Source organism: Numenius arquata, chromosome 12 (genome assembly GCF_964106895.1).
Source record: "Numenius arquata chromosome 12, bNumArq3.hap1.1, whole genome shotgun sequence".
NCBI classification, from domain to species: Eukaryota; Metazoa; Chordata; class Aves; order Charadriiformes; family Scolopacidae; genus Numenius; species Numenius arquata.
The window spans coordinates 44,751,105-44,777,003 of NC_133587.1; the positions used below are offsets into that span (position 1 = coordinate 44,751,105).

Sequence of the window (25,899 nt, forward strand, 5' to 3'; positions counted from 1 at the left end):
AGTTCTCCAGACCCTTCTCCTTGGTCTCCAGACCCCTCGCCAGCTCCATTGCTCCTCTCTGGACACGCTCCAGCCCCTCAAAGTCCTTCCTCTAGTGAGGGACCCAAAACTGGACACAGCACTTGAGGTGGGGCCTCATCAGTGCCAAGTACAGGGGGACCATCACTGCCCCAGTCCTGCTGGCCACACTGTTCCTGATACAGGCCAGGATGCTGTTGGCCTTCTTGGCCACCTGGGCACACTGCTGGCTCGTATTCCACCAGTTGTTGACCAACACCCCCAGGTCCTTTTCCACCAGGCAGCTCCAGCCACTCTTCCCCCAGCCTGGAGCATCCATGGGGTTGGAGTGACCTAAGGGCAGGACCCAGCACTTGTCCCTGTTGAACCTCAGACCATTGTCCTTGTCCCATCGATCCAGCCTGTCCAGATCCCTCTGCAGAGCCTTCCTACCCTCCAGCAGATCCAACGCTCCCGCCCAACCTGGTGTTGTCTACAAACTTACTGAGGCTGCACTCGATCCCCTCGTCCAGATCATTGATAAAGGCTTCTTGGGAAACCTCAGACAGTACAATGGTGAGATCTCTACATACAGCTAGACAAAGGGAAAAAGTGGCTTCCTTAGCAGGAGGTGAAGCAGAACAGGTCTTTGAGAACATGTGGTTTAGGATAAAGGCAAAAAAACCCCAAAAAAAACCTGAAGGAAGGGGAATAAAACCTCTTTTCCTTCTGCGCTCGTACAGTGCCTGGGGCTGAAGGGTCTCCCGTGGAATAACGGGTAACTCAAAGCAACCACCAAGGACCCCGGCAAAGGGAGGATGAAAAGAGCTCAGAGGATGTGGGGATATGGAGAAAAGGGCTGAAAAACCGCAGGTTTCTGCAGAGTGCGAAGAGGTAACGCTGCGCTGAGCACCTGCGTGCCCAGAGAAGACGGCTCGGCGCTCCCTGTCACATCTGCTTGTCACCCTGTCACACATCTCAACGCGGGGCTTGAAAAGGGGCCGCTGTGTTTGCATCAGGCTGGAATTCTGCAAAAAGCATCAGCCAGAAGAGTTGAGCTGGTTCTGGGCATGAAGGCAGAAAAGCCAAAGGCACATCCCAGCAAGGGATGCTTTACGTGTCCCCAAGACTTCAGAGCAGGGAGGTGACAAGGACACGCTCTGTGCTGCCCCACGAGAAGCCTCGCATTTGGCTGACGGAGAAAGCTGTGAAAAATACCGCTTTACGTGTTCGTCAAAGAGACTTTTAAGGACGTTGCTGCTCACGCCAGGGAAGTTTTCCTGCGCTACACACGCTCTCACTCATCTCCGCTTCAAGGCTGACCAAACACGCTGCCTCACCGAGCGATGCCACACCGCAGAGGTGATCTGCGCCACCCCCTACCCAGCCCCGAGCTGCTTTTCCTGCCCGCTGCTCGCCCACTGCGGCTGCTTCTGCACGCGGGCCGTCCATCTGCCTCGGCTGCCCTCCAGCTCCCACGCTGGCCCTTCAGGCGAGCCTGGCAGAGTCCTCCGCGGAGGCAGGACCTCACCCCGGGCAATCTTGGCAACCCCAGCAAGTGCCAAGAGCCCAGAGCTGGCCTCTCTCTCCCCCTCTGCGCTTCTAACTCACATGTACTAGGGACCTCCATGCTTTCCTCTTCTTCAGAGCCCTCGTGGCTTTCAGCCAGAGTCTCTTCGTATTTACTCCAGGAGCTGTCATCCGGACCAGGAAAGGAAAATTCTGCACAGGAGAAAGAAGGAGAGGAGTTGACGCTCACTCCTTCCAGCTGCTTCACGGAGGATTTCGGGAGAGATGGCTGCATCAGGTAAGAGCCAATTCGGGAGGCAACGTCACCCCTGTCCCCAAGGACAGAGCGGCAAAACTCAGCAGGAGAGGCAGGTGGAAGAACGCAGGCGGGCGGTGGCAGCCATGCATCTGCTTTCCACCTCCCCACCCAGCCCTAGGAACCTCGAGGCTCACCGGTGCTGGGGTCTGTAGGGGTTTCTCCTCCCTCAGAGTCCTCCTGATCCTCCGCGTTGGGGTCCTCTCCTTGCTCGATCCGCGACAGGAGGTCAGGCTTCGAAATGGCAGCATCTGGGCGTTAAAAAAAACAGAGGATCAGAACCTTTCCTTCGCCCTCGCAGGGGGGGAGAGAGAGAGACTCTCAAACCTTCGCCCACCAACCTTCCTTTCGCTGCTGGGGATGACGGGTAACGGAAAGAGAGGCTTAGGAAGATGCTCTCACACATCTGCACCGCTCACCTTGTCTGGGCCCTTGGGGACATGAGCGGACTGCAGGAGCACACTCTGCTCAGGTGAGGAGCACCTCCCAGCCTGCAGCGTGAGGAGGAGAATAAGAAAATGCATCTGTGCTTACCTCCGGGGCTTCCTTTCTTCTCCTCTCTGCTAAGGTCCGCGGATCCATTACAAATGGGGACTTCAGCCTCGGGGACAGCACCAGAGCTGTCACAGCCAGCGGCAGAGCAGGGGAAGTGCCCTCCCCATGCGGTTCCCTCCAGCCAGGACCGCTCCATCCTACTCGTCCGAGTCACAGGCTGCTCGCGGGTTTTGGTGGGGGAAAGGGGGGACAATCACAATCTCTCCTCGGGTGGAGAGCGGTAAAACTTCATTTCCAAACAAGTGTGAGCCTCTGGGTATCAATTTCCACCGCTGCCCTAGTGGATCCATTTTGCCTTATACGAGGGCCAAACCCCTAAAAACCTCATTACTCAAAGGAAACCTTCAGATGAAGCACAGATACATTTTTCTAAGCTCCAGGCTCAGATCCACAGATCCCTTCAGACTATGTTCCTGCGCCTCTAGTGTAGGGCACAGGATTGGTTTTTAACCAGGAGAATGGCGGGGCAGTATTTATCCTTCACCTTTTTCCCTTGCAGGCGGGGACTGCAGAAGACCTCTGTCCAAAAAAGAAAAATAAATAAAGGAAGAAAGGGGAGGGGAAAAAAAAAGGGATAAAAGGCCTGGATTGGCCAGAGTTGGACAGCCGGGTGGCAGATGAGGCTGCACACCAGTGGCCTCACGCAGGGAGGAGTTGTTTGTCTACCAGGGACTGCCTCTGCGCTCCCACCCACCGCACGGGGACAATCCAGCCAAGGCAAGGTCACTTCTCAGAACACACGTAGGTGCTCGTGACGGCAACAGGTCCCCCGGAGGGGAATCCCTGCAGCCGGGACTGGAAGGAACGAGCAGAGCACGTTTGTTTAGCCCTGAACGCGCTGCCCTGAGCCGCTGGAGGGGGAAGCGGAAGGCAGAGCCCGCTTTTGCCCCCTGCTTCTCCCCAGCGCTACAGGAGCAATAACTTGCGCAAGAAACGGTCCCTGGGAGGAGGCTGGGGTCAGACAGAGCATCGAGGCTGACAAACCTCGCTCTCCTCCCTTACGAAAGGCAGCTGAAGGAGTGACCACCCACGGGAAGGGCTGGAAGGAACCTCAGGGGCAGGGCACCCCTCTGCTGCCCTAAGCGGCGAGCGGGCTGATGCACCCAGCGCAGTGGATGTGTGGACCTTTGCGTGACAAAGAAACTCCCCCTCTCCCCCCATCTTTACTCGGGCGTGAGGCTCCTCTCGCTTCCCTTCCTCCTCACGACCCAGGCGCTTGCTCGGCTCCTACCGGCCACAGGGAGACGCGGCCACCGCGGCGATGCCGGGGACGTCCGTCCAACCCTAAACCGAACCGCTGAGGACTGACCAAATTTGCCAGGGCTGCCACCAAAATTTCCCAGACCAGCACACACCATCTGCCCTCCCCGACCCCACTGGGCACGGCGGCGCTTCCATCCGCCAGGCCCCGGGAAAACCCGGCACATCAGAAGCCTCAGAGGAAACCCCAGCTTGTCTTTACCCATCGAGATGACGGCCTCATAGTTGCCTTTCATGATATGCCTATAAAGCTCCTTCTGCCACTCGTTCAAGCTCTTCCACTCCTCCTCAGAGAAGTTAAACGAAGCGTCGTTGAACACCACGGGGACCTGCAAGGAGAAGCATCACACGCTCAAGACGTTTTGCTTCTTGTTGAGTCAAAAACCTGGGGATGTTTTCTCGTTCAAACTCCTCAAGCATCGCGCAGGACAGTCCCACGCAGCAACACCTGCTCCTCCCCAGGCACCTCGCTCGGCCCCGTGCCTGGCTGCAAGGGACAGGACGGGATCCTCCCTCGTCACCTGCCTGTCCCCAGCCCCCTGCCCAGCCTCCTCACACTGCGGGCGACATCTCACACACGGCACCCGACGCAGCCTCTTTTCCCACTTCATTTTGGAGGCAGTTTTGCTGCCGTTGCCTCTAAAGAGGAACTGTGCCCTACTCAGCCACCGCAGCTGCCCTGAAAGGGGGCCATGAGTGCGGAGTATGAGATGGGAGCAGAGGACCGTTACCTTGGGGACCTCCCCCTTCGCCCCCGGGGGCAGCCGCAGGATCCAGAAGTTCCTGTTCTTCAGGAGGTTCTCCATGTTCTCCAGCCTCTTCTGCAGCTGCCCGTACTCCTGGATGAGGGTGCCCAGCGCCGTCCACTTGCTCTCCAGCTGGTTCCCGAACTCCACCGCCGTCTTTTCGCAGCCGATCAGCTTGGTCTCCGCCATCCTCATCCTCCCCTCCAGGTTCATCAGCTGGGCGGCCTGGGCGTCCACCTTCCTGTCCACGGCCTGGATCTCGGTGACCAGCGTCAGGGAGATCTCGGCGGCCGGGAGCTCGGCCTCCCCGGCGGGGCCCTGCTCCGGGGCGGCCAAGGGCTGCTCCAGGGCCAGCTCCTGGGACTCCATCTCCCACTCCAGCTCCTGCAGGGGGTGACAGAGACGGCGCCGTGGGCTCCGCCGACCGAGCGAGGGGTTGAACGGGGGGCTCCGTGAGGGGCCGGGCCGGGCCCGCACCGCCGCCGCCGGGAGACGGGGAGACGGGGCCTGGCCGGGGGGCGTCGGCCGGCTGGGAGGGGTGGCGGCAGCGCTTACCTGAGCGGGGGCCCAGTCGGCCATGGCCCTGCGAGTCGCGGCGGGCGAGGAGGGGAGCGGCGGCGGAAGGGAACGGGCGGCGGCGGAAGGGAGCGGGCCCGGCGCCTCCTCAGCAGCGGCGGGGCAGAGCGGCCATGCCGAGAGCGCGGGGCAGGCTGGGAGCTGCCGGCGGGGAGGGGAGGGGGGACACACGACAGAGGGAGAGGGAGCGGCACAGCGCCGCCTAGCGGCGGGCGGACCGCACAGCGCCAGCGGGCCTGCCGCTGATTGGTCGGGGGCGCTGCCAATCTGCTGGCGGCGGGCCAATAGCAGGGCGGGATCCCTCCCTCCCTCCCTCCCTCCCTCCTCTCCGCCGGTGGCCGCGGGGGGGGGGGGCGCGCGGAGCGGGGGCGGGGCCGCGGCGGCACCGGGACCCACCGGACGGGAGGGGACAGGGCCCGGCCCGGGGACGGGGCCCACCGGGGTTCGGCCGTGCCCCGGTACCGGCTGCCCGCCATCCACAGGCGGCCCCGCCGCCGCCCCCGTCTCCCTCTTCCCCGGCTCCGCCGTGCGCCGTCATCCCGGTGCGGCGCATCGTTCAACCGTCGCCGTTTCCCCCCCCCCCCCCCCCCCGCAGGTGAGGCCTCGCCGGGAGCGGCACCGGCACCGGGAGCGGCACCGGGAACGGCACCGGGAGTTGTACGGGCAGCAGCACCGGGAGCAGCACCGGGAGCAGCCGCCGCGTCCCCCGAGGACCGTCCCGGTGCCATGAAGGAGGACCGTGAGCGCCCCGTCGCCCCGGGTGAGGGATGCGGGTCCAGCCCCGCTTGTGGCCCGGCTGTGAGTGAGGCCGGTGTCACCGGTGTCACCGGCGGTTGGCGGGAGCAGCCCAGCCCCGTCGCAACCGGCCGCCGTGCGGTGGCATCACCGGCCGTCCCTCCTCTTGTCTCCGTGACAGGTTACGGTGTCACCAAGCCCGACATCCTGGCCGAGGTGGAGCGAGGGGAGATGGAGGCGGCGGTGGAGCGCTACGGGGAGCACCGGAGCCCCCGGCCGCGTACGGCGCCCACCGGCCCCCCCCAGGGTGAGCGGGACACGGGTGGGACCGGGGGACGGGGGATCCCGCCGAACCGGAGGGCTCGGTCCCGCGGGATCCCCGGTGCGGGGGTGGCTCCCCAACACGCTCCTGTCTCTGCAGGGACGGAGGTGAAGAGCGAGGAGGGGGTGTCCCCGCCGCCCGCGTCCCCCCCTTCCCACCACACCGGCCCCGGCTGCAGCTACTGCGGCGTCCCCGAGCCAGAACCGAATCCTGGTGCCAGTAACGGGGGGTTCATGGCCCCGCCGCCCACCCTGCAGAGCCGCTGCCGCCGCTCGGCCGAGCCGCCGCTCGAGTGCACCGAGTGCGGCCGCGGCTTCGGGCAGAAACCGGACCTGGTGCGGCACCGGCAGGCGCACGGCGGGGACCGCGGCTACGCCTGCGGCCGCTGCGGCAGGGCCTTCGCCGAGCCGGTGGGTCTGGGGGTGACGGGCAGCCCCTGCCGCCCCCCTCCCTGCGCCGGCCGCTCCCCGGGGACGGCGGAGGCGGGATCGGCGGCCCCCCGGAAGGAGCGGAAGGAGCTGTCGCTGACGGAGAAGGTGCGGGTGCTGGAGATGCTGGAGGGCCCCAAGGTGTCGCAGAGCGAGCTGGCCAAGCGCTTCGGGGTGTCGCAGCCCCAGATCTGCCGCATCATCAAGAACAAGGAGCGGATCCTGAGCGAGTGGCACCGCAACGGCGACCCGGAGCGCAAACGCAAGCGGGAAGGGAAGGACGCGGCCCTCGAGGCCGCCCTGCTGCGCTGGGTGGAGGGCGCCCGCGCCGCCGACCTGCCCGACACCGGCTCCCTCCTCCATCTCAAAGCCAAACACCTCGCCGAGGCGCTGGGCCGGCCCGACCCGCAGCCCGGCGGCGGCTGGTTGGCCCGTTTCGGGGCTCGCCACGTCAAGAAGCCGCCAGCGGAGAAAGGGGACGCGGAGCAGCCCACGGCCGAGCGCTGGGCCGGCGCGGTGCTGCCCGGCCTCCTCCGCAGCTACGCGCCCTCCGAGATCTACGTCTGCGGGGAGACGGGGGTCCCGCTCCCCACCGGCTCCCCCGGGAAGGGCGAGAGGGCCGGTGACCGGCTGACGCTGCTGCTCTGCGCCAATGCCGACGGCTCGGAGAAGGTCCCGCTGCGGGCGGTGGGGGAGAGCCCCCGGCCACGTTGCCTTCAGGGCGTCAACCTGGGGCAGATGCCCTGGAGCTACCGGGCCGGCGGCGGCGTGGCCGGCGTGACGGCCCCCCTCTTCGCCGAGTGGCTACAGGAGTTCAACGAGGGGATGCGGCGGCGGGGGAAGAGCGTCCTCCTCCTCCTCGCCAAGCAGGAGGCGCACCCCTACCTCCAGCTCTCCAACGTCAGGATGGTCTTCGTCCCGCCGGCCACCGCCTTGGACGGCGGCATCGCCAACGACCTCAAGGGCCACTACCGGCGCCGGTGCCTGAGGTGGCCACCGGCGGAGCGCGGCGCGGGGCAGCCCACCCTCCTGGATGCCCTGCACATGCTGGCACAAGCCTGGGGCGACGTGCGCCCGGGGCTCATCGCCAGCTGCTTCCGTGCCGCCGGCTTCAGCCCCGATGCCGGCGCCGAGGCCCCGACCCTCACCCTGGCGTCCAGCCTGCTCGGCCAGGAGGAGCTGGGACGTGATGGGGAGCCGACGGACGGGGATGAGGGGACATCGGAGGGCGAGGAGGCGGGAGAGCTGGTGCAGCCCTGCCCCTCGGAGCGGGAGGTTTGGGGGAGCCTGGCCACGCTGCGGCGGTACCTGGAGTGCCGGGCCACCTCGCCAGACCTCTTCCAAGCCTTCTATGAGCTGGAGGACGCCGTGCACATGGTGATGGCCGGCGCCGGGCCAGCCCTCGTGGGGGACACCCCTCCCAAGCAGTGAGCAGAGCAGCCAGACCCGTGCCGGGGACCGGAGCTCATCGGGGCCGTCACCGGACTGGCCTGGCCACCGTCCCCGGCGGTGGTGCCGGCTGAGTTGTGCCGTGGGGTTTGCTGTGGGTCCCGCGTGGCGTGGGGGCAAAGCGGGTGCCCGGCGGGGAGCACCGTGCCTGGGGGCTGCGGAGCCACCACCGCTTTGGATGTCACCCCTCGGGGCAGAGCCGGGGGCTGGCGGTGGCAGCGCCGGGGACACGATGCCGCTGCCGAAACCTTCTCCCAGGGGGTGGCTTCTGCAGCCCACGGGAGCCCCCGTGGAGGTGATTTGCCCTGAGTGGGGTGGGTTGTGTCTGCTGGGGAGGGGGGGGGGGCAGTGGCTTCCCGTGGGGGTTTTGGGGGACCGGGTGCCAGCGGCTGCTGTCACCGCGTGGTGCCCGGAGGTTTGCAACGGGCATTAAAAAGGCAGAATTCAGCAAAGCTGGTGGTGGTTGTCGGGGTTTAACATCACTTCAAGCCCTGCCGTGAGCCCCCCAGGGATGGGGGTTCATGGGGCTCCCCTGGGGGTGCAGGGACAGTGAGTACCGGGGGACGGGAGGGGGCATCGGGGTGCAAGGGACGCCCGGGGTGTGCAGGAACACACGGGGGTGCAGGGATGGGGTGCAGTGGGGGGGGGGTTTGCCCCGAGGGATGCACAATCAGGGGGACACAGGGCTCCATGTGGAGGTCGGGGACAGTGAGTGCTGGGGGGGGGGGGGTGTGGACATCGGGGTGCAAAGGAAGAGGGGTACAAGGGGCACCCAGGGGGTGCAGGGAAGTACCCACAATCATGGATGTGCAGGGGCAGTGAAGTACTGGGGGGGGGGCCTCGGGGTGCACAGCACATGGGGGTGCAGGGATGGGGTGCATCGGGGGGGTGCCCACCAGGATGCACACTCACGGGGCTCCCGCAGCCCCTGGGGGGGTGCAGGGCCGGGTTTCACTGGGGGCAGGGGGTGGTCCCCATGGGGGTGCACGCAGGGTCTGGGGGGCTGCAGGGTCGGGGTGCACCAGGAGGGGTGTCCCTACGGGGATGCACACGCACGGGGGTGCACGCAGCACCCGGGGGGGGTGTGTGTGCAAGGTCGGGGTGCAGCAGTGGGGAGAGGGTGTCCCCACGGGGATGCACGATCATGGGGGTGCACGCAACACCCAGGGGGGTGCAGGGCCGAGTTTCACCGGGAGGGGGGACCCCACGGGGATACACAATCACGGGGGTGCAAGTAGACTCCAGGGAGGTGCAGAGGCGGGCTGCACTGGGGGGGGGGGTCCCCCATGGGGATGCACAATTGTGGGGGCGCACGCAGCACCCGGGGGGGGGGGGGTTATGCAGGGTCAGCTTGCAGCGGGAGGGGGGTTCCCACGGGGATGCACAATCACGGGGGTGCACGGGGCACAAGGAGGTGCAGAGACACTCAGGGGTGTAGGGATGGGGTGCACCGGGGGGTGCCCACCGGGATGCACACCCACGGGGGTGCACCCAGCACCCGGGGCGGGGGGGGGAGTATACAGGACCGGGTTGCACCGGGAGGGGGGTTCCCGTGGGGATGCACAATCACGGGGGTGCACGGGACTCCCTCGGGGGTGCAGCAGCAGTGCGTACCGGGGGAGGGGGGGGGGGACACACATCGGGGTGCACGACACACGGGGGTGCAGGGGGTGCACCCAGCACCCGGGGGGGTGTGCAGGGCCGAGTGTCACCGGGGCGGGTGGGTGGTTCCCACGGGTGGGGGGGTATGGGGGGGTGGTGTGTGTGGGGGGGGGGGTGTGTGTGTGGGGGGGGGGTGTGTGGGGGGGTGTGTGTGTGTGTGGATGTTCCGCGCGTTTCCCGCCCCCCCCCCCCCCCCCGCCCCGACCCCCGGGACGGAGCCGCTGTTCCGCGGCGGGGCCGCCAGGGGGAGCCCGCGGACGGGCGGAGCGCGCGCGCAGGGCCCCGCGCCGCCCCGCGCCGCCGCCGCCGCTCGGAGGCGGAGGAAATGAAGGCGAGTTCCGCCGAGGCGGGAGCCATTACCCGCCGCCGCCGCCGCCGCCGCCGCCGGAGCTGAGCCCCCCCTCCCCCCCCCTCCCCTTTTCCCCTCCCCCTTCCCAGCCCGGCCCCGACGCCGCCGGTCCCCGTTCTTCCCCCCCCCCCCCCCTTCCCTTTTCCCCCCCTCTTCCCCCTCCCCGCCCCCCCCCCACCCCCAGCCCCTTCACACGCCCGTCCCGGCACAGGTAGGCGCCGCCGCCCTGCCCCCGGGGGGTGTCGAGGGGAGGGGGGGGAGGTGGGAAAAGGCCCGCGGCCGGGACCGGTGCCTGCCCCCCGGCCACCCCCCCCCCCCCATCCCCGGGGGCAGGCACCGGCCCCTTTGTCCCCGGTGCCCGGCGGAAGCGCGAACAAAAGCCGCCCGCTTGAAGGCCCCGGCCGTGCCCTGGGGGGTGGGTGGGGGGGCAACCGGTAGATGGTTGCCCCCGCTCCCCCCCCCCCCCCGCCCCCACAGCTCCCCGGGCCGGGGCACCGCTGAGGCGGGGGGAGAGGCCGTGGCAGCGGGGAGAGGGTGGTTGGGGGTCTGAGGTGCTCGGCCGAGGCCCTGAGGTGGCCGCCGGAGGGGTCTCGGTGGGGCCTGGGGATGCTGAGGGCGGTTGAGGACCCTGCCGTGGTGCTGGGGGGCTGAGGGGGTCGGCGGGGACGAGGCCTGCGCCGTGGCACTTGGGGTACACCATGGGCGAGAGCCTTGCCCGGAGTCCGTGACATGGCCCTCAGGTGGTCACCGTGGCCGGGGTCTTTGAAGCACTTGCTGGGGCCAAAGCATTCACCATGGGAGCTTGAGGTGTTCACCATGGCCAAGGCCTTTGCCAAGGTCTTCACCGTGGTTCTGAGGCACTCATCAGGACCTTCAGGTCTTCACCATGGCCAAGGTCTTTGCCATGGCCCTAGGGCCCTTACCGGGACCTTGAGGTGTTCACCGTGGCCAAGGTCTTCACCATGGCCTTGAAGCACTTGCCACAGTCTTGGTCTTTGCTATGGCCTGGAGGCCGTTGTGAGAGCTTGAAGTGTTCACCATGGCCAAGACTTTCACCATGGCCTTGAAGCACTCGCCATGGCCATGGTCTTTGCCGTGGCCCTGAGGTCCTCACTGGGAGCTTGAGGTGTTCACCGTGACAAAGGCCTTTGCCATCACCTTGAAGCACTTGCTGTGGTCTTTGCCGTGGCTCCAAGACTCTCAGTGGGAGCTTGAGCATTCATCATGGCCAAGGCCTTTGCCAAGGTCTTCATCACGGGCTTGAAGTGCTCACCATGGCCAAGATCTTCCCTAACGTCTTCGCCTTGGCCTTGAGGTGCTTGCCATGGCCAAGGACTTTGCCGTGGCCCAAGGTCCTCACCAGGAACCTGAGGTGCTTCCTGGGGCCCCAAGGGTCTCACCATGGCCATGACCCTTGCCAAGGCCTGCATCGTGGCCAGGGTCTTCACCATTGCCTTGAGATGTTCACCATGGCCAAGACCCTTGCTGTGGTGCTCACTGTGACCCAGAGGTGATGGCTGTAGCCCTGAAGTTGCCGCTGTGGCCCCTGGGGTGCTTGCCATGCAACCAGAGGTGCTTCCCATCGTTGCCAATGTGGCCAGGAGGCCCTCGCTGTGGCCTTGAGGTGCTCCCCATCGCCCTCAGCCTGGCCCTGAGGCACTCGCCATGGCTCTGAGGTGTGTGCCATGGCCCCAATGGGCTCACCATGACCACCACCCTCTCCGCGGCCCCCATGGTAGCTGGCTGGGGGCCCCCGGGTGCCTCTGGTTGGAGAGGGCCGGGGGCCCTCGCCGTCAGCCCGCGCTGCCGCCACCCACCGCTGCCCTTTCCTTTTCTCCCCTCCCAGGTGCTCTCGAGCCGGGGCGAGGGGATGAGGTGCCCCCCTGCCGCGTGGTGTGCCGAAGCGGCTCTTTAGATCCTCCCCGGCCCAAGCCTCCCCTGCCATGGATGCCTCGGGGGCTCTTGCTTCGGCTCCCTCCTCCGCGGCTCCCTCGGGCTCCCGCAGCCCCATGTTCCCCCCAGGAGCTGACAGAGAGGAGTGGGGACCGAGGTTCAATTGTGCCCCTTCCACCTCTGCCGCAGCCTCGCAGGCGATGCCAGCGTCTGGCCGGAAGAGGAAGGCCAACTTCTCCAATGACGAGACTGAGACGCTGGTCTGGAATGTGGTCCGGCATTTCAGCGCCCTGTATGGGTCTGAAGCCCTGCGGGCTCACCCCGTGCGGCGGAAGCAGCTCTGGACCCAAATCCAAAGCCGCGTCAACTTCCTGGGCTACACCGAGCGCTCCATCGACGACCTCAAGCACAAGTGGCGCGACCTGCGGCTGGACGTCAAGAAAAAGATCACCTCCAAGAAGCACCTGCCCATGAACCGGGCCGGCGGGCCGCTCCACAAGCCGCGCCTCACGCCCCTGGAGAAGATGGTGGCTTCCACCTTCTTGCAGGCCAGCCACGACTCGGAACCCGAAATCATCTTGGACCCAGGTCAGTCGCGGTGGTTCTCTGGGAGAGTTTGGAGTAGCGGAGTCCCCCTGCTGCCGTGTGTCCCCCACCTGCGCTCTCCGAGTGATGTCCGGCCTGGTCGTGTCACCGGGCTGTGGGTTTTTCCCCCCCCGAGCTGCGGGGTCTGCCGAGCGCTTGTGGTCTGTGGTAGCCATCGTGGCATGGATCATGGAAGGAGACTTCGGGGTTTGGCTCTCCTGCGTGGTTTGTCTTGGGATCGCAGTGTCCGGCAGCGCCGTGGTCCTGTCCTACCTGAGTAGTAAAACCACCGGGGTTGGAAACTGCGTGCGCTGGAATATAAAACCCACCGTGGAAATGACCCGGGATCAACAGGAACACCTCAGACTTTGCAAGAGCGGGTCTTTTTGGTGGTTTGGGTTTTTTTTTTTCCTTACTTTCTTTGGATTTGATCCAGTGCCTGGCCTTGCTGGATACCGTCTAAAGGCAGCTGGTAAAAGATGGGATGGGATTTTATTTCCCCCGTTCCTTTTGGGGTCACTGTCCCCCCTGGTTCGCTGAGGTCAGGGGGAGCGGGAGCAGCTGCCTCAGTGTGAAATCACGCTGCGGGGTCTCACACCCGGGTGCCCTGCGTGGCCGGGGGCAGCTGGAGGGTCCCTGGACAGGGCAGGTCTTCTCGACGGGGCTGTGCCTCTGACCCCTGCAGAGCAAACCTGTGTCTCGGCCTCCCGCAGAGCCCTCTTGCTGGTCCTGCTCTTGGCTAACGCCTCTTCAGCTCAAATGCCCCGGAGATGCTCGGGGGGAAGATGTTGGCGTAAGACCCAACACAGGTCTTGCAGGGCCCGTGGGTACAGCTGGGCTTTGTTACTGACCAGGAGGCAAATATTCCCCCTCTTGCCCTTTAATTTCCACAAAGGGAATGTGTCCGGCTTCTTTGTGTCCCCAGAGGACACCAGGGATAGTTGTTCCTGCTCCTTCCTCTGCTCTTTGATTTCAGCTGAGTCCACCGGGTCTCCTTGGGGACGGGTGGGCGACGTGGGTCTTGTTTCACTCGGTTCAGGCTCCGGGTTGTCTCTGAACCAGACGCCCCTCTTGCTGCGGAGCAGAAGGTCTCTGGGCTGGAGAAAGGATTCCTTGTGGGATGTTTAGGGGATGCCAACCCTCTTGGGGCTGGGCGACTTCAGGATGGTGTTGGGGGGGACTGAGGGTGAGCGATCAGGCCTTCCAGGAGGAGCGTCTGCGCCTCGGTGCACCCGTGTCCCCCCACGCAGCATTGTTCCCCTCCAGAGTCCCGTGGGACCTCTCTGGGGAGCCCTGGCCACCCTTCCACAGGGGCACATGAGCCACCGGTGCCGTTGCCGCGGCGGCTGAGGCTGGATTCTCTCCGTTTCCCACAGATCTGTTCTTCCCCGGCGCGACCAAACAGTCCTTCATGCACCTGCAGCCCGGCGTCAGCCACCCCAGCATCTACATCGACACCAACGGGCAGCCCTCGTCCCTGCCGGACGTGGAGGGCTCGGCCGTGCCCCGGCTGGCGGTGCAGAGCCCCGACCCCTCCGTCGTCTGCGAGTACAGCCGAGGGGAAGGGCAGAGCAGTTCGGGTAAGGGGACAGGCCACGGCGGCGGAGGGAGGGAGGGAGGGATGGATGGATGGATGGATGGATGGATGGATGGATGGATGGATGGATGAGAGGTCCCCTGGGAGCGTGGCAGCCGGGAAAAGGTTGCAGTGGTGGGTTTGCACCGAGACCCTGGTCCCGGCAGGGCTGGGTGCAGCCCTGGGCATGGCGCTGGGGGCGGCACTGTGGGGGACACCCCGATCGGAGACGCTTCCCTGGAGTCCCAAAGGGCTGCGGGTGCGTAAGGGGGAACCCGGAGCACAGTTTTGTAACCGTCGAGGGTTGTTTGGTGGCAGGAGAAGGCGGCAAATCCAAGGGAAGGCAAAGGCTGTGGCCGTCCCAGTGTCACACAGGGGCAGGGGGGACTCGCTGTGGGGGTCCCAGGGGGTGCACGAGGCAGGCAGGGGTGAGGGCTGCACAGACAGGGCACGTTGGCCTGCTGTGCCCCGCCATGAGGGGGACATTGTGTGTTGGGGAGGGACAGGGGACCAGGACGGCGGCTGGGACTCACCGGAGGGCTTCTCTTCTCTTCCAGCCGAGTCAGGACCGGAGCTGCGGACCCCGGACATGTCAGCCATATCCCCGTCCCTGCGAAACGAGTCCCTCGTCTCCTACGCCTCCATGTCAGAGGAGGAGGAACGGGAAGGCCGGGAAGTGGAGAGGGGCCACGGCGGGGCCGTGGGGATGCAGCCGGGGCCCGAGGCGCCCATGTCTGCCGAGGAAGACATAAAACTGTCCCGCCAGGCCATGCTCATCCGCCGCTGCAGCTCCCAGGGCTCCGTCACCTCCCTGCCCGAGGACCCTCTCAACCCCGTGGACGCTCACTCGGACTGGGCCCACGAGGGGGTGTCCGACCTGCCCCCCCTGGGCCGCGGCCTCGACTCCTCACACCCCGAGGAGCAAGCCGGGGGTCCGGGCCCGGAGATGGGTGCTTTACCCAGGGTACTGATGGGGCCCACCTGGGAGAAGCCGACGGCGGAGGAGGAGCCCCCGGCCCGCTCCCCGCTTCACGGCGGCGCCCTGACCGAGGAATCGCTGCCCTCCTCCGCATCCCCCCCGGGGGACGCCCCCGCCGCCCCCGGTCCCCCCCGCGGCCTGGGCTGCTCCCGCCTGCGGGAAGACCGGCGGGAGAGCTGGAGGACTAACATCCATCACCTGCTGGACCTGGAGGAGCAGTGGGACCAGCTGTACCACCAGGAGCTGGCCATGTGGCAGGAGGAACGGGCCACCCAACGCGAGGAGAGGGCCCGCGACCGCGAGCTCCAGTTCCGCCTGCTGGGCGTCCTGACGGACATCCGCGACGAGCTGCGCTACCTACGCCAGGAACGGGCCAGCGCCCGGCAGAGCCAGGCGCCGCCGGCCGAGCCCCGGCCGGACCCCAGCCCCCTCCTGGAGCAGCCCAAAGCCGAGCCCAGCTTCCCCGAACCCCAAGCCGGGACCCCCAACTGGGGAGAGACCGCCGTCCCCAGCCGAAGCCCCTTCGGAAACCGGGGCCGGGGTCGGCGTCGGGGTCGGCCACGCGGTTCTGCCTCCAGACACAGACGACTCTTCCTCACCAACAGCTAGGGACGGGCAGGGACGCTGTCCCACGAAAGGACATGGTGGGCTTGTGGCCTTCCGGGGGCTCCGGCCCCACGGTGGGTGCCCGGTCACGGACAGAGAGGCGTGGGGCAACGGCGCGCGTGGTGCGGCCGCCGGTGACATTGCCACCTACGAGCGCAGGGGGACGCGGGTGGCTGGCGCCGCGCACGCTTGCCGTGCACCGGGAGCACGCCGGGCACCCACGCCCGCCCCCCGGGGAGGATGGCGGCGTTGCACACGCGTGTGCAAGGCAGGGGCCCGTGAGTGTGGCTGGCCGGGCATACGTGAGCGAGCGGGGAGCCGTGTGACAGCGCTAGTGGAGTAGGATTACTACCTTTTGGGGGGGGGTGTGGGGTGGGGAGTTAGGAACACTTAGTCGCTGACGTGCGAACCATTTTATGCAAATCATTTAATGACCTAATTTGCATATAACCATAAACTTCTGTTAAAAAACAAAAAAAAAATCCCCCAAAAAACAGAAAAGCCATCTCGTGTGTGTGGAATCCTCGGGAGGGGGGGACCTGCTGTCCCCCACACTGCCACCCGTGGTGCTCGGGGTTGGGGGGGGGGTGACAAGACCCAGGTCCCCTCCCTACAGCAGCGTTTCGGGGGGGGGGGGGGGGGTCCTGTCCCCTCTTGTCACCTCGGTCCCTGCTCGCTTGTGCCGAGCGCTGCTGTGTCATGCCGTGGTTCCTTCACCGATAAAATTCATTTGGCTGTCCCCAAGGAGGGTGCAGGGTCCCCAAGGAGGGTGCAGGGTCCCCAAGCGCCGTGCAGGGTCTTGGGCAGCCTGCAGGGTCCCTGGCATCACGTATGGTCCCTTGGGCAGTGTCCAAGGGACACCTGGGTCCCCGGGGAGTGTCCAAGGTCCCCAGCCAGCGTGTAGTGTCCCCAGGCATTGTGCAGGGTCCCCAAGGAGTGCGCAGTGTCCCCAAAGACTGTATGTGGTCCTTTGGGCAGTGTGCAGGGTCCCCAGGGCATGTGTAGGGTCCCCAGGGAGGGTGCAGTGTCCCCAAGGAGTGCGGTGTCCCCCAACAGCATGCAGGGTCCCCAGGGAGGGTGTAGTGTCCCCAGGAAGGGTGCAGTGTCCCCCAGCAGCATGCAGGGTCCCCAGGGAGCTCCAGCCCCTCACACCCTGCCCCTTCCTTGGGCTGCACATACCTCCCCCCCCATGGGGGTGATGGCACAGCTCAAAAGCCCACCCTGGGCTGATGTTATTCCCCCCCCTCCCCTCAACCCACAGCATGTGGGGGACCCGTGGCCACCTCCCTGCTTGGTGGCAGCTCCCAGGTGGGACGGGACAGTGGGACAGGACCAGTGCCAGCCGTGGGGCAGATGATGTGGCACTTGCTGGGTCACCGGCTCCACTCGGGGCCTTCACTGGGGGTGACCGTGTCCCTCGGGGGGTGGGTGAGGGGGGGGTACAGTGACACCCAGCTCGGGGGTGCCTGGGGAAGGGGCTGTGGTTAAAAAAAGCCGGGAGAAATAACTTATAGCCCCAAATCAAGGGTGGGAGGGAGCAGGGACCGGTTTGGTGACAATGGCCGCATCCTGCTGCCGTTTTGGGGAAAAGGCAGGAAAAATGAGAAATGTTGGGGATCGCAGTGGCTGGGAAGGGTTTGAGAAATGGGGGAGGGAGGGGCTACAGCTGCCCAGGGAGTCCCGGGAGACCTCCATCACCACAGGGAGCGCAGCCCCATCCCTGCACCCCTGGTTGGCGTGTGCACATATATATGCACACGCGTGTCCTGGAGTGTCGTTGCTGCAGGGTTTGACCCGTGGGTGTAGCCACGTGTGGGGGGGGGGTGTCTCTGAGGGGACAAGGCCACCGCAGCTGGTGACACCGGCACACCCCCCCCACCCCCCCCCCCCCCTCGTGACACTCGGGGGGGGGGGAGGGGGGGGCAAAGGCACTGCAGCCCAGCACGACTTTATTCTGAATCGCATCGTCCATACAAAACTACACCCCTCCCCCCCTCTCCCCCCCCCCCAAAAAGCACTGTACAGAGCGGGATGGTGCGGGGGGGGGGGGGGGGTGGGGTGGTAAAAATAAGCAGTAGGGGCTGGAGAGCAGAGCAGCAGGCTGGGGTTGTTGGGGGGGGAACAGCAGCGGGGAGGGGGGGGGTTGCGGTGGTGGTGGTTGGGGGGGGACGGGACTGCTCCCCATCCTGTGCGGTGAGATTGTCTGCTGGGGGGGAGGGGGGGAGCAATTGGGGGAGGGGGGAGCAAAGAGTGTCCGTCCATGGTGGGAGCCAGCCCTGGGTGGGGGGATCTGCCAGGGCATGCCCCCCCCCCCCAGGTCTCCCCATGCCCCCCACCCCGTCTGGGCACCTGTTATTTGGTAGGAAGCTGCATGGCCGGCGCCTGTTCCCCCCCCCCCCCCCATCCCGGGCTGTGGGGGGGTGGGGGTGTCAGTCCATAGTGGGGCTGGGGGTGGGGAGGGTGGTGGGATGGGGGGGGCATCCCCCTAATCCCCAGGGGGCATAATGCCGGGTGGGGGCAAGGGGGGGGGCCCCGCCTCGGCCCCGTGGACCCTCTGGTGGTCCTTGAGGGATTCCTTGTAGCGGAAGCTGCGGCCGCAGGCCGGGCACTGGTAGGGCCGCTCGCCGGTGTGGATGCGCTGGTGCTTGAGCAGATTCTGCTTACGGATGAAGCTCTTTCCGCAGGCGGCGCAGGCGAAGGGCCGCTCGCCCGTGTGGAGCCGCTGGTGGTTCTGCAGGTGCTCCTTGCGGCTGTAGCACTTGCCGCACTCGCCGCACTTGTAGGGCCGCTCGCCCCGGTGGATCATCTGGTGCCGCACCAGCCCCGAGTGGCAGTTGAAGCTCTTGCCGCACTCGGCGCAGGGGTACGGCCGCTCGGCCGCGTGGCTCCGCTGGTGGATCCGCAGGCTCTTCTTCCCGCTGAAGCTCTTCCCGCATTCGGAGCAACCGTGAGGGCGCTCCTCGGCGGGGACCGGGGTGGCGGTGGGGACCCCCGGCGCCTCGGCCCCCGGTTCTGAGCCTGGGGCTTTGCCCAGTCTGTGCTGTGCCGGCAGAGCCGCCGCCGTCGTCATCCCCGCCGCCTGTCCCTCGGGGTTCCCGAAGCCGGCGCCGGGGAAGAGCAGCTCCCCGGAGCCACCCGGCAAACCCACCTCCTCGGGGGGCTCGGCGTGGGGGCACCGCTCCTCCGTCTTCACCAGAAGCCCCTCGCCGGCTGTAGGGGAGGGAAATGCTCTGGTCAGCGCTTCCCAGGGGACCGGGGATGTCCCCGAGCCACAGCCCAGCCTGGGTGGGTGTTTTTGCGCCCCCCCCAGCCCCATCCCAACCCTCCGAGGCCGGGCTCAGCATCGCTCACCGGGACCGGGACCCGTCAGCATCTCCCTCTCCGGCAGCTCCCAGGGCTCGCGGACGCAGGGCTCTTCCTCCTGCTTGATCCACGACAAGAAGTCGTGCGCCGTGATCAGGGCATCCGCGCCTGCGGGGAAAGGACGGGGACAGGGACTCAGCCCGGGGGGGGGGCCGCATCCTGCCCCGGGTGGGCTGAAGTGGGGAGTAACAGCTCCCCCCGCGTTGGGCATGGTGCCGGGCTGACCTGCGCAGGGGTCCGACGGCATCCCCCGCTCCTCTGGGAACTGCTGCTCCCCCACGAAGGCCACCTCCTGCTTGATCCGGGACAGGATGTCGGAGGTGGAGATCAGCGACTCTGTTCACAAGGAGAGACTTGGCCGGTGGCTGGGCTGCGGCCACTCACCGCCACCCCACGACCAATGTGCCTCGGGGTGCGGGACCCCCGGGCTATGGCCATGAGGGACATCCCCATCCCACATCAAACACCCCCAGGGGACATGTGGGGACAGGTCACTGTGGGACAGCTCGTGGGGACGGGTCACCTTCGGACAGCCCAGGGGATGGATGACCATGAGACAGTCCATGGGGATGGGTCACCTTGGGAGAGTCCATAGGGATGGGCGACCATGGCACAGTACATGGGGACAGGTCACCTTGGGAGAGTCCATAAGGATGGGTGACCATAGGACAGCTTGTGGGGATGGGTCACCTTGGGAGAGCCCATAGGGATGGGTGACCATGGAACAGTCCATGGGGATGGGTGACCATGGGGATGGGTCACCTTGGGACAGCTCATGGGAATACTGACCACGGCACAGCCCATGGGGATGGATGGGTGACCATGGAATAGCCCATGGGAACAGGTGACCATGGCACAGCCCATGGACATGGGTGACAATGGCACAGCCGATGGGGACAGGTAACCATGGGAGAGCCCATGTGTTCTGACACAGCATGGTGGCACAGGGGGACACATGGATCTCCCAGTGACAGATGCCCAAGACCCCGGCACATGACTCCTGGGGAATTTTCCGGGGTCACTCATGGTGGCCCCCCTGTCACACAGTGAAGCACAGAGTCTGGCCAGGGCTTGCAAACTGGGTCCTGGGGAGCTTGGACCACTGGGGAAGGAGGTGGGACACCCCTGGGGTGGGGGGAACACGAGGCGGGAGGCAGCGGGGATGGGAGGGGACCCGGCCGGTGTCTCACCCGCACAGGCGTCCGGCGGCAGCTCCCTCTGCTCCAGCTCCCTCTGCTCGGGGACGCAGGGACCCTCCCCGCGCTCACCACGGGGCTGCGCCTCGCTCCTGGAGACGGCACCGTCTGTGGGGGGGGGGGGAGAGAGACAGCGGGGCTGGCACCAGCGGGGGGGCTGTAGTCACCCGACCCTCCCCATCACCGAGAGGTGGGGAGGTCGCAGGGGGGGACACACTGGCATCTCTCCTAATGCCTAAATTTGGGAGGCCCGTGCGGCGCAGGTGCTCAGTTCTCTCGATTTTGGGGGACGAGGACCCTCTCCAGCCCCCCCCCACCCCGGACTTGGTGGCACGGGTCGTCCTATGCAGTGACATCGGCACGGGCACATGGCTTCCCTACGGAACGGGAAGTCCCATGTGCCACCACCGACCACTGGTAGGGGACCAGGGCACCCACATCCGTGACCCTCTGGGGGAGACGCAGCCATCACCTTGTGTCCTGCCGGGGAAAAGGGGGCAAAAAGGGACATTTACCCAGGGAGAGCAAAGCCTCATAGTTCTCCTTCACCAGGTTATTGTACAGCTCTTTCTGCCACTCCTCCAAATTCTTCCACTCCTCCGCCGAGAAGTAGACGGCAATGTCAACAAACGTCACCGGCACCTGCAGGGACAAGCCCCCAGAAACTCAGCGGCACCCACTCCCCAGGGGAGCCGGGGGTCCTCCCCGTCCGACCCACACCACCCCCTCGGAAGCCATTACCTTGGGGACCTCGCCCCGGGGACCGGGTGGCAGCCGCAGCACCCAGAAGTTCCTGTTCTTCAGGAGGTTCTCCACGTTCTCCAGGCGCCGCTGGAGCAGCCCGTACTCCTGGATGAGGGTGCCCAGCACGGCCCACTTGCTCTCCAGCTGGTTTCCAAACTCCATGGTGGTCTTCTCGCAGTCCAGGAGCTTCTTCTCGGCCGTGCCGGACCGACCCTCCAGGCTGAGCAGGCGGGTGGCGAGGAGGTCGATCTTCCTCTCCATGGCCTGCACGGTGGCCACCACGGTCCAGAGGGAGGCCTCGGCCGAGTGGAGCTGCGCCTCCCGCACGTGAGCCCGCTCCGGCAGCAGCGGCGGCTGCAGCGGCATCAGGTGGGGGGCTTCCACGTTCCACTCCTGCACCTGGAGCGTGGGGAGGGCACGGGTGATAGGGGGTCCACAGTCACCTCCCTCCCGGGTCACGTCCAGAGCCCTGGTCCCACAGCAGGCACCGGTGTCCCCCCCGTTCAGGAGCTTTTTGGCACCAGTGGGGGCATGCCCTACGGCTGCCACCATGGCCACCCCGTGCCATTGACTCAGCCGGGTGGGATTTGGTCCCTGGAGCTGTCAGTGGGGGATGGGGCCGGGGGGGGGGGGAGCAGGAGCAGCTGGGGGCATGGGGCAGCCTGGACCAGGGGTGCCTGGGGACCTCCCAGGGCTGGAGCCTGCATGGAGCATCCCGGGGGCACGAGGGCATCCTGGGGACATCCCGGGTCAGTGGTCCCTGGCCACATCCCAAGAGCACGGGGACATCCTGGGTCAGTGGTACCCATGGCATCCCAAGTCAGCGGTGCCCGGCCACATCCCGGGGACATGGGGACATCCTGGGTCAAAGGTTCCTGTGGACATCCCAGGGGCACTAAGGCATCCCAGGAGTATGGGGACATCGCAGGTCAGAGGTGCCCAGGGACATCGTGGTGACACAATGACACCCCAGGTCAGCAGTCCCTGGCCACATCCCGGGGACAGGGGGACATCCCGGGTCAGTGGTGCCCGACCACATCCTGGAGACTTGGGGACACCTCGGGTCAGCTAGTGCCTGGCCACATCCCGAGGACAGGGGGACATCCCGGGTCAGTGGTACCCAGGGACATCGGGGGTCAGTGGCGCCTGGCCACATCCTGGAGACACAGGGACATCCCGGGTCAGGGGTGCCCGGGGACATCCTGGTTCACCGATGCCCAGCCACATCCCGGGGACACGGGGACATCCCAGGTGAGCGGTACCCAGGGACACCCCGGGTCAGTGGTGCCCGACCACATCCTGGAGACATGGGGACACCTCAGGTCAGCTAGTGCCTGGCCACATCCCGAGGACAGGGGGACATCCAGGGTCAGTGGTGCCCGGCCACATCCCGGGGACATCCCGGGTGAGCGGTACCCAGGGACACCCCGGCTCAGAGGTTCCCGGGGACATGCTGGTTCACCGGTGCCCGGCCACATCCCGGGAACACGGGGACATCCCGGGTCGGGTCCCGGGGGGCTGCCCGGGGCTGGCGGGCGCATGGGGGTCGCGGGGGTTCCGCGGGCGACGGATACCGGGGCGGAGGGGGGGGGGGAGGGGGACGGCGGGGGGAGGGGGGGGTGTCCCGGCCGGTTGCCGACGGTCCGAACCGGGGCGGGCGGGGCGGCTCCGCCTCCGGTGGCGGTGCCGGTGGCCCCGGAGGGGTCCGAGCCGCGCTTACCTGGGCGGGCGCCCACTCGGCCATGGCCCCGCGGTGCTGGGCCGGGCCCCGGCTGGGAGCGGGCCGCGGCGGGGAGAGCGCGGAGCGGAGCGGGGCCGCGCTGCCGCCCGCCGCCGCGCCGGGGCCGGGGCCGGTAACGGGAGCGGGGCCGGTAACGGGAGCGGGACCGCTGTCGGTGGCTGCGCGCTGCGGGCCGGGCCCCGCCGCCCCGCCGAGGAGCCAGGGGCAGCCGGGGAATTGCATCCGCCTCCTCCGGGCTTGGCGGCGGCGGCGGGAGGGGGGGAGCGAGCGGCGCCGAGCGCGGAGCACTGCCGCCTACCGGCACCGGGGCCGCCCGCCACCGGCACCGGCCTCAGCACCGGCACGGGAGTCAGTACCGGCACGGGCACCGGCACGGGAGTCAGTACTGGCACGGGCACTGGCACCGGCATCGCCGTCAGTACCGGCACGGGAGCCAGTACTGGCACGGGCACTGGCACCGGCATCGCCGTCAGTACCGGCACGGGAGTCAGTACCGGCACGGGCAGCGGCACGGGAGTCAGTACTGGCACCGGCATCGCCATCAGTACCAGCACGGGCACCGGCACTGGCATTGCCGTCAGTACCGGCACGGGAGTCAGTACCAGCACGGGCACGGGCACCGGCATTGCCATCAGTACCGGCACGGGCACCGGCACGGGAGTCAGTACTGGCACGGGCACCGGCACCGGCATTGCCGTCAGTACCGGCACGGGAGTCAGTACTGGCATGGGCACCGGCTCGGCAGCGGCACCAGTGTCAGTACTGGCAGTGGCACCAGCGTCAGCATCAGTAGCGGCACCAGCACCACCACTGGCATGGGTGCCACTACCAACACGGGCACCAGCACCGACACAGGCACCGGCATGGGCACCAGCACTGGCATCAGCACTGGCACAGGCACTGGCATGGGCACCAGCACTGGCACCAGCACCAGCAGCAGTACCATCACTGGCATGGGCACCAGTACCGGCACGGCCACCGGCATCAGCACTGGCACTGGCACCAGCACTGGTACCGAGCCCCAGGACCAGTATCTGCACCAGTGCCAGCGCTGGTATCGGCATTGACATCAGCACTGGCACCAAGCCCTGGCACTGGCATCAGCATCAACGGCATCAGTATCGACACTAGAATTTGCACAGGCATCGGCACCGGTGTAGCCATGGGCATCGGTATTAGCACTGGCACCAGCATCAGCACTGGCACTGGCGCCAGTTCGAAGCCCCAGGACCAGTATCACCATCAGGACCAGTGTCGGCACTGGTATCAGCATTGGCATCAGCACTGGCACCAAGCCCTGGCACTGGCACCGGCACCAACAGCATCAGTATCGACATGGGCATTGGCACTGGTGTCATCACGGCATCGGCATTGGCACCAGCACTGGCACCAGCATCAGCACCAGCATCGGCACTGGTACCAAGCCCCAGCACCAGTATCAGCATCAGCACTGGCACCAGTATCGGTGTCAGGACCAGTGTCGGCGCTGGTATCAGCATTGGCATCAGCACGGGCACCAAGCCCTGCCATCGGCACCAGTATTGGCACTGACGCTGGCACCGACATCCTCACCAGCATCCCCACCAGCACCAGCACCAAGCCCCAGCCGCAGTATCAGCCCTGGATCCAGTATCAGCCCTGGATCCAGCCCCAGCCCCGATCCCAGTGGGTGCCCTGAGCCCGAAGCCCCCGGGCTGCCCCGCTCAGCCCCCCAGGGTGACAGCCCCACAGGTGGTGGGTCAGGGCTGGGGACGGGTGTGTGTCCCCCAATCCTTGAGGCTGTGCTGCTGGGACCCCCCTGCCCTCCCTCCAGCAAACACCGGGTGACACCGGGGGGTCCAGGAGCCGGGACGGTGGCTCAGCCGGACACGGACCCGGAGCAGGGACGGCCGCAGCCTCGGGGCAGAGCGGGCGGTGGGATGAGAAGGGTTAACGGGCTGAGCCGGCGTCACGGGAGCCCGAGCAGCCATTTCGCTGGAGGATGCCATCGCCTCCCGCCCCCGCGTCCCCTCCAGCGCCGTGTCCCCCAGCAGGGGCACCCCTAATCCCCCCCAGCCCCTGCCCCGTGGCCCAGCGTCCCCACAGCCAAGCCCACCTGGTGAGCTGGCACCCACGGGTGCCCGGGGCAGGAGGAGGGTGTCCCCTGGGACCAAGGGTCCCATGGTGATGTCCCAAGGGTCTGGGGAGCTCCCAAAGCTGGGGGAAGCGAGACCCCAAAGGGACCCCCAGCTTTAGGGGAGCTCCTTCTCCTTGTGCAATTAAGGGAGCGGGCGGGAAACGATGGTTTTCGGCAAAATAAAATTAAAAACCAGCTCGGGATTGCAGAAGTGCCACCATCCAGCACTGTCCCCTCTACCCTGGTCCCCAGGGACCAGGATTCCTCGGCATCCCCTCACCCAGACCTCCGGCACGACGGCAGGGGACCGGAAGGGTTCCAAGGGACTGGGAGGGTACAGGGGCCGGTGTGTGACAATGGGGACCCCCAGACAGACACAGCAGGGTCACATAAACCCCGTTTCTTTGGGAAAACAGCAAAACCCAGCAGTTTACCGGGTTTTATTTTTTTTTCACTCCCCGCCATCCCCTCATCCCCAGCAGCTCCGGGAGGGAAGGAGCTAGCTCCTGCCGGGAGGGGACGGGGACCGGCCACTGTCCCACCTTCTCACCGATCCAGGAGGCAGGTCCTTGCTCGTGGGGGAGCAGTCACGGTGACGAACACACGCAAAAATGACACCTCCATGAAGAGGGGACAGCAGGGACCCACGCGGCCGGCAATGGGTTTGGCCATAAAAAAAAAATCAAAGCTTTTCCATAAAACCTGCTCCGAGCTGGTGGGGATCGGTGACCGGCGGTGACCAGGGTACGAAACTGAGCCCTTGGGTCTGCTGCTGGTCCCGGGGGGCTGCCAAAACCCCTCCCCGCTTGCAGGGGGTCTGTCCCTCTTGCACCCCCCTCCCAGTCTCCCCTGCCCTGTTCAAGGACACCCACCAGGCAAGGCCACCGCCGCGGAGAGGACACGGGACCTCAATCGCTCCCCAGACGCCACAGGAGGGTTGGGGCACCCAGAACCCCACGGCCGGGGCAGGGAGTCCCTCGTTTGGTCCTCTCCTCCCACGAGACCTCTCATTTCTCGTCGTTTTGGTGGGATTTGAGGTTACGGCTGCTCCTGCGCTGTGTAAAACTGAAGGTTGAATCAAGAGCATGGACAACAGGTTGCCCACGGGCCAGCGATGTGCCCCGGTGGCCAAGGTGGCCAATGGTCTCCTGGGAGGCATCAAGAAGACGGGGTAAAAAGAGAGAGAGAAGAGACAA

At 66.6% G+C, this 25,899-nt stretch overlaps 1 protein-coding gene across 1 annotated transcript in view; it reads right to left on the bottom strand.

Annotated features, from left to right (window-relative positions):
* Positions 1-21,398, bottom strand: part of LOC141471233 (uncharacterized) — a 38,061-nt gene extending 16,663 nt beyond the window's left edge. The window contains exons 1-6 of the mRNA XM_074157656.1: positions 20,844-21,398; positions 20,612-20,744; positions 20,097-20,210; positions 19,138-19,242; positions 18,895-19,014; positions 18,080-18,753 (exon numbers count right to left, since the gene is read on the bottom strand). Of these exons, the coding sequence (XP_074013757.1) occupies positions 18,080-18,753; positions 18,895-19,014; positions 19,138-19,242; positions 20,097-20,210; positions 20,612-20,744; positions 20,844-21,398 (1,701 nt within the window). The remainder of the gene's footprint in view (positions 1-18,079; positions 18,754-18,894; positions 19,015-19,137; positions 19,243-20,096; positions 20,211-20,611; positions 20,745-20,843) is intronic.
* Positions 21,399-25,899: the final 4,501 nt, after the last annotated feature.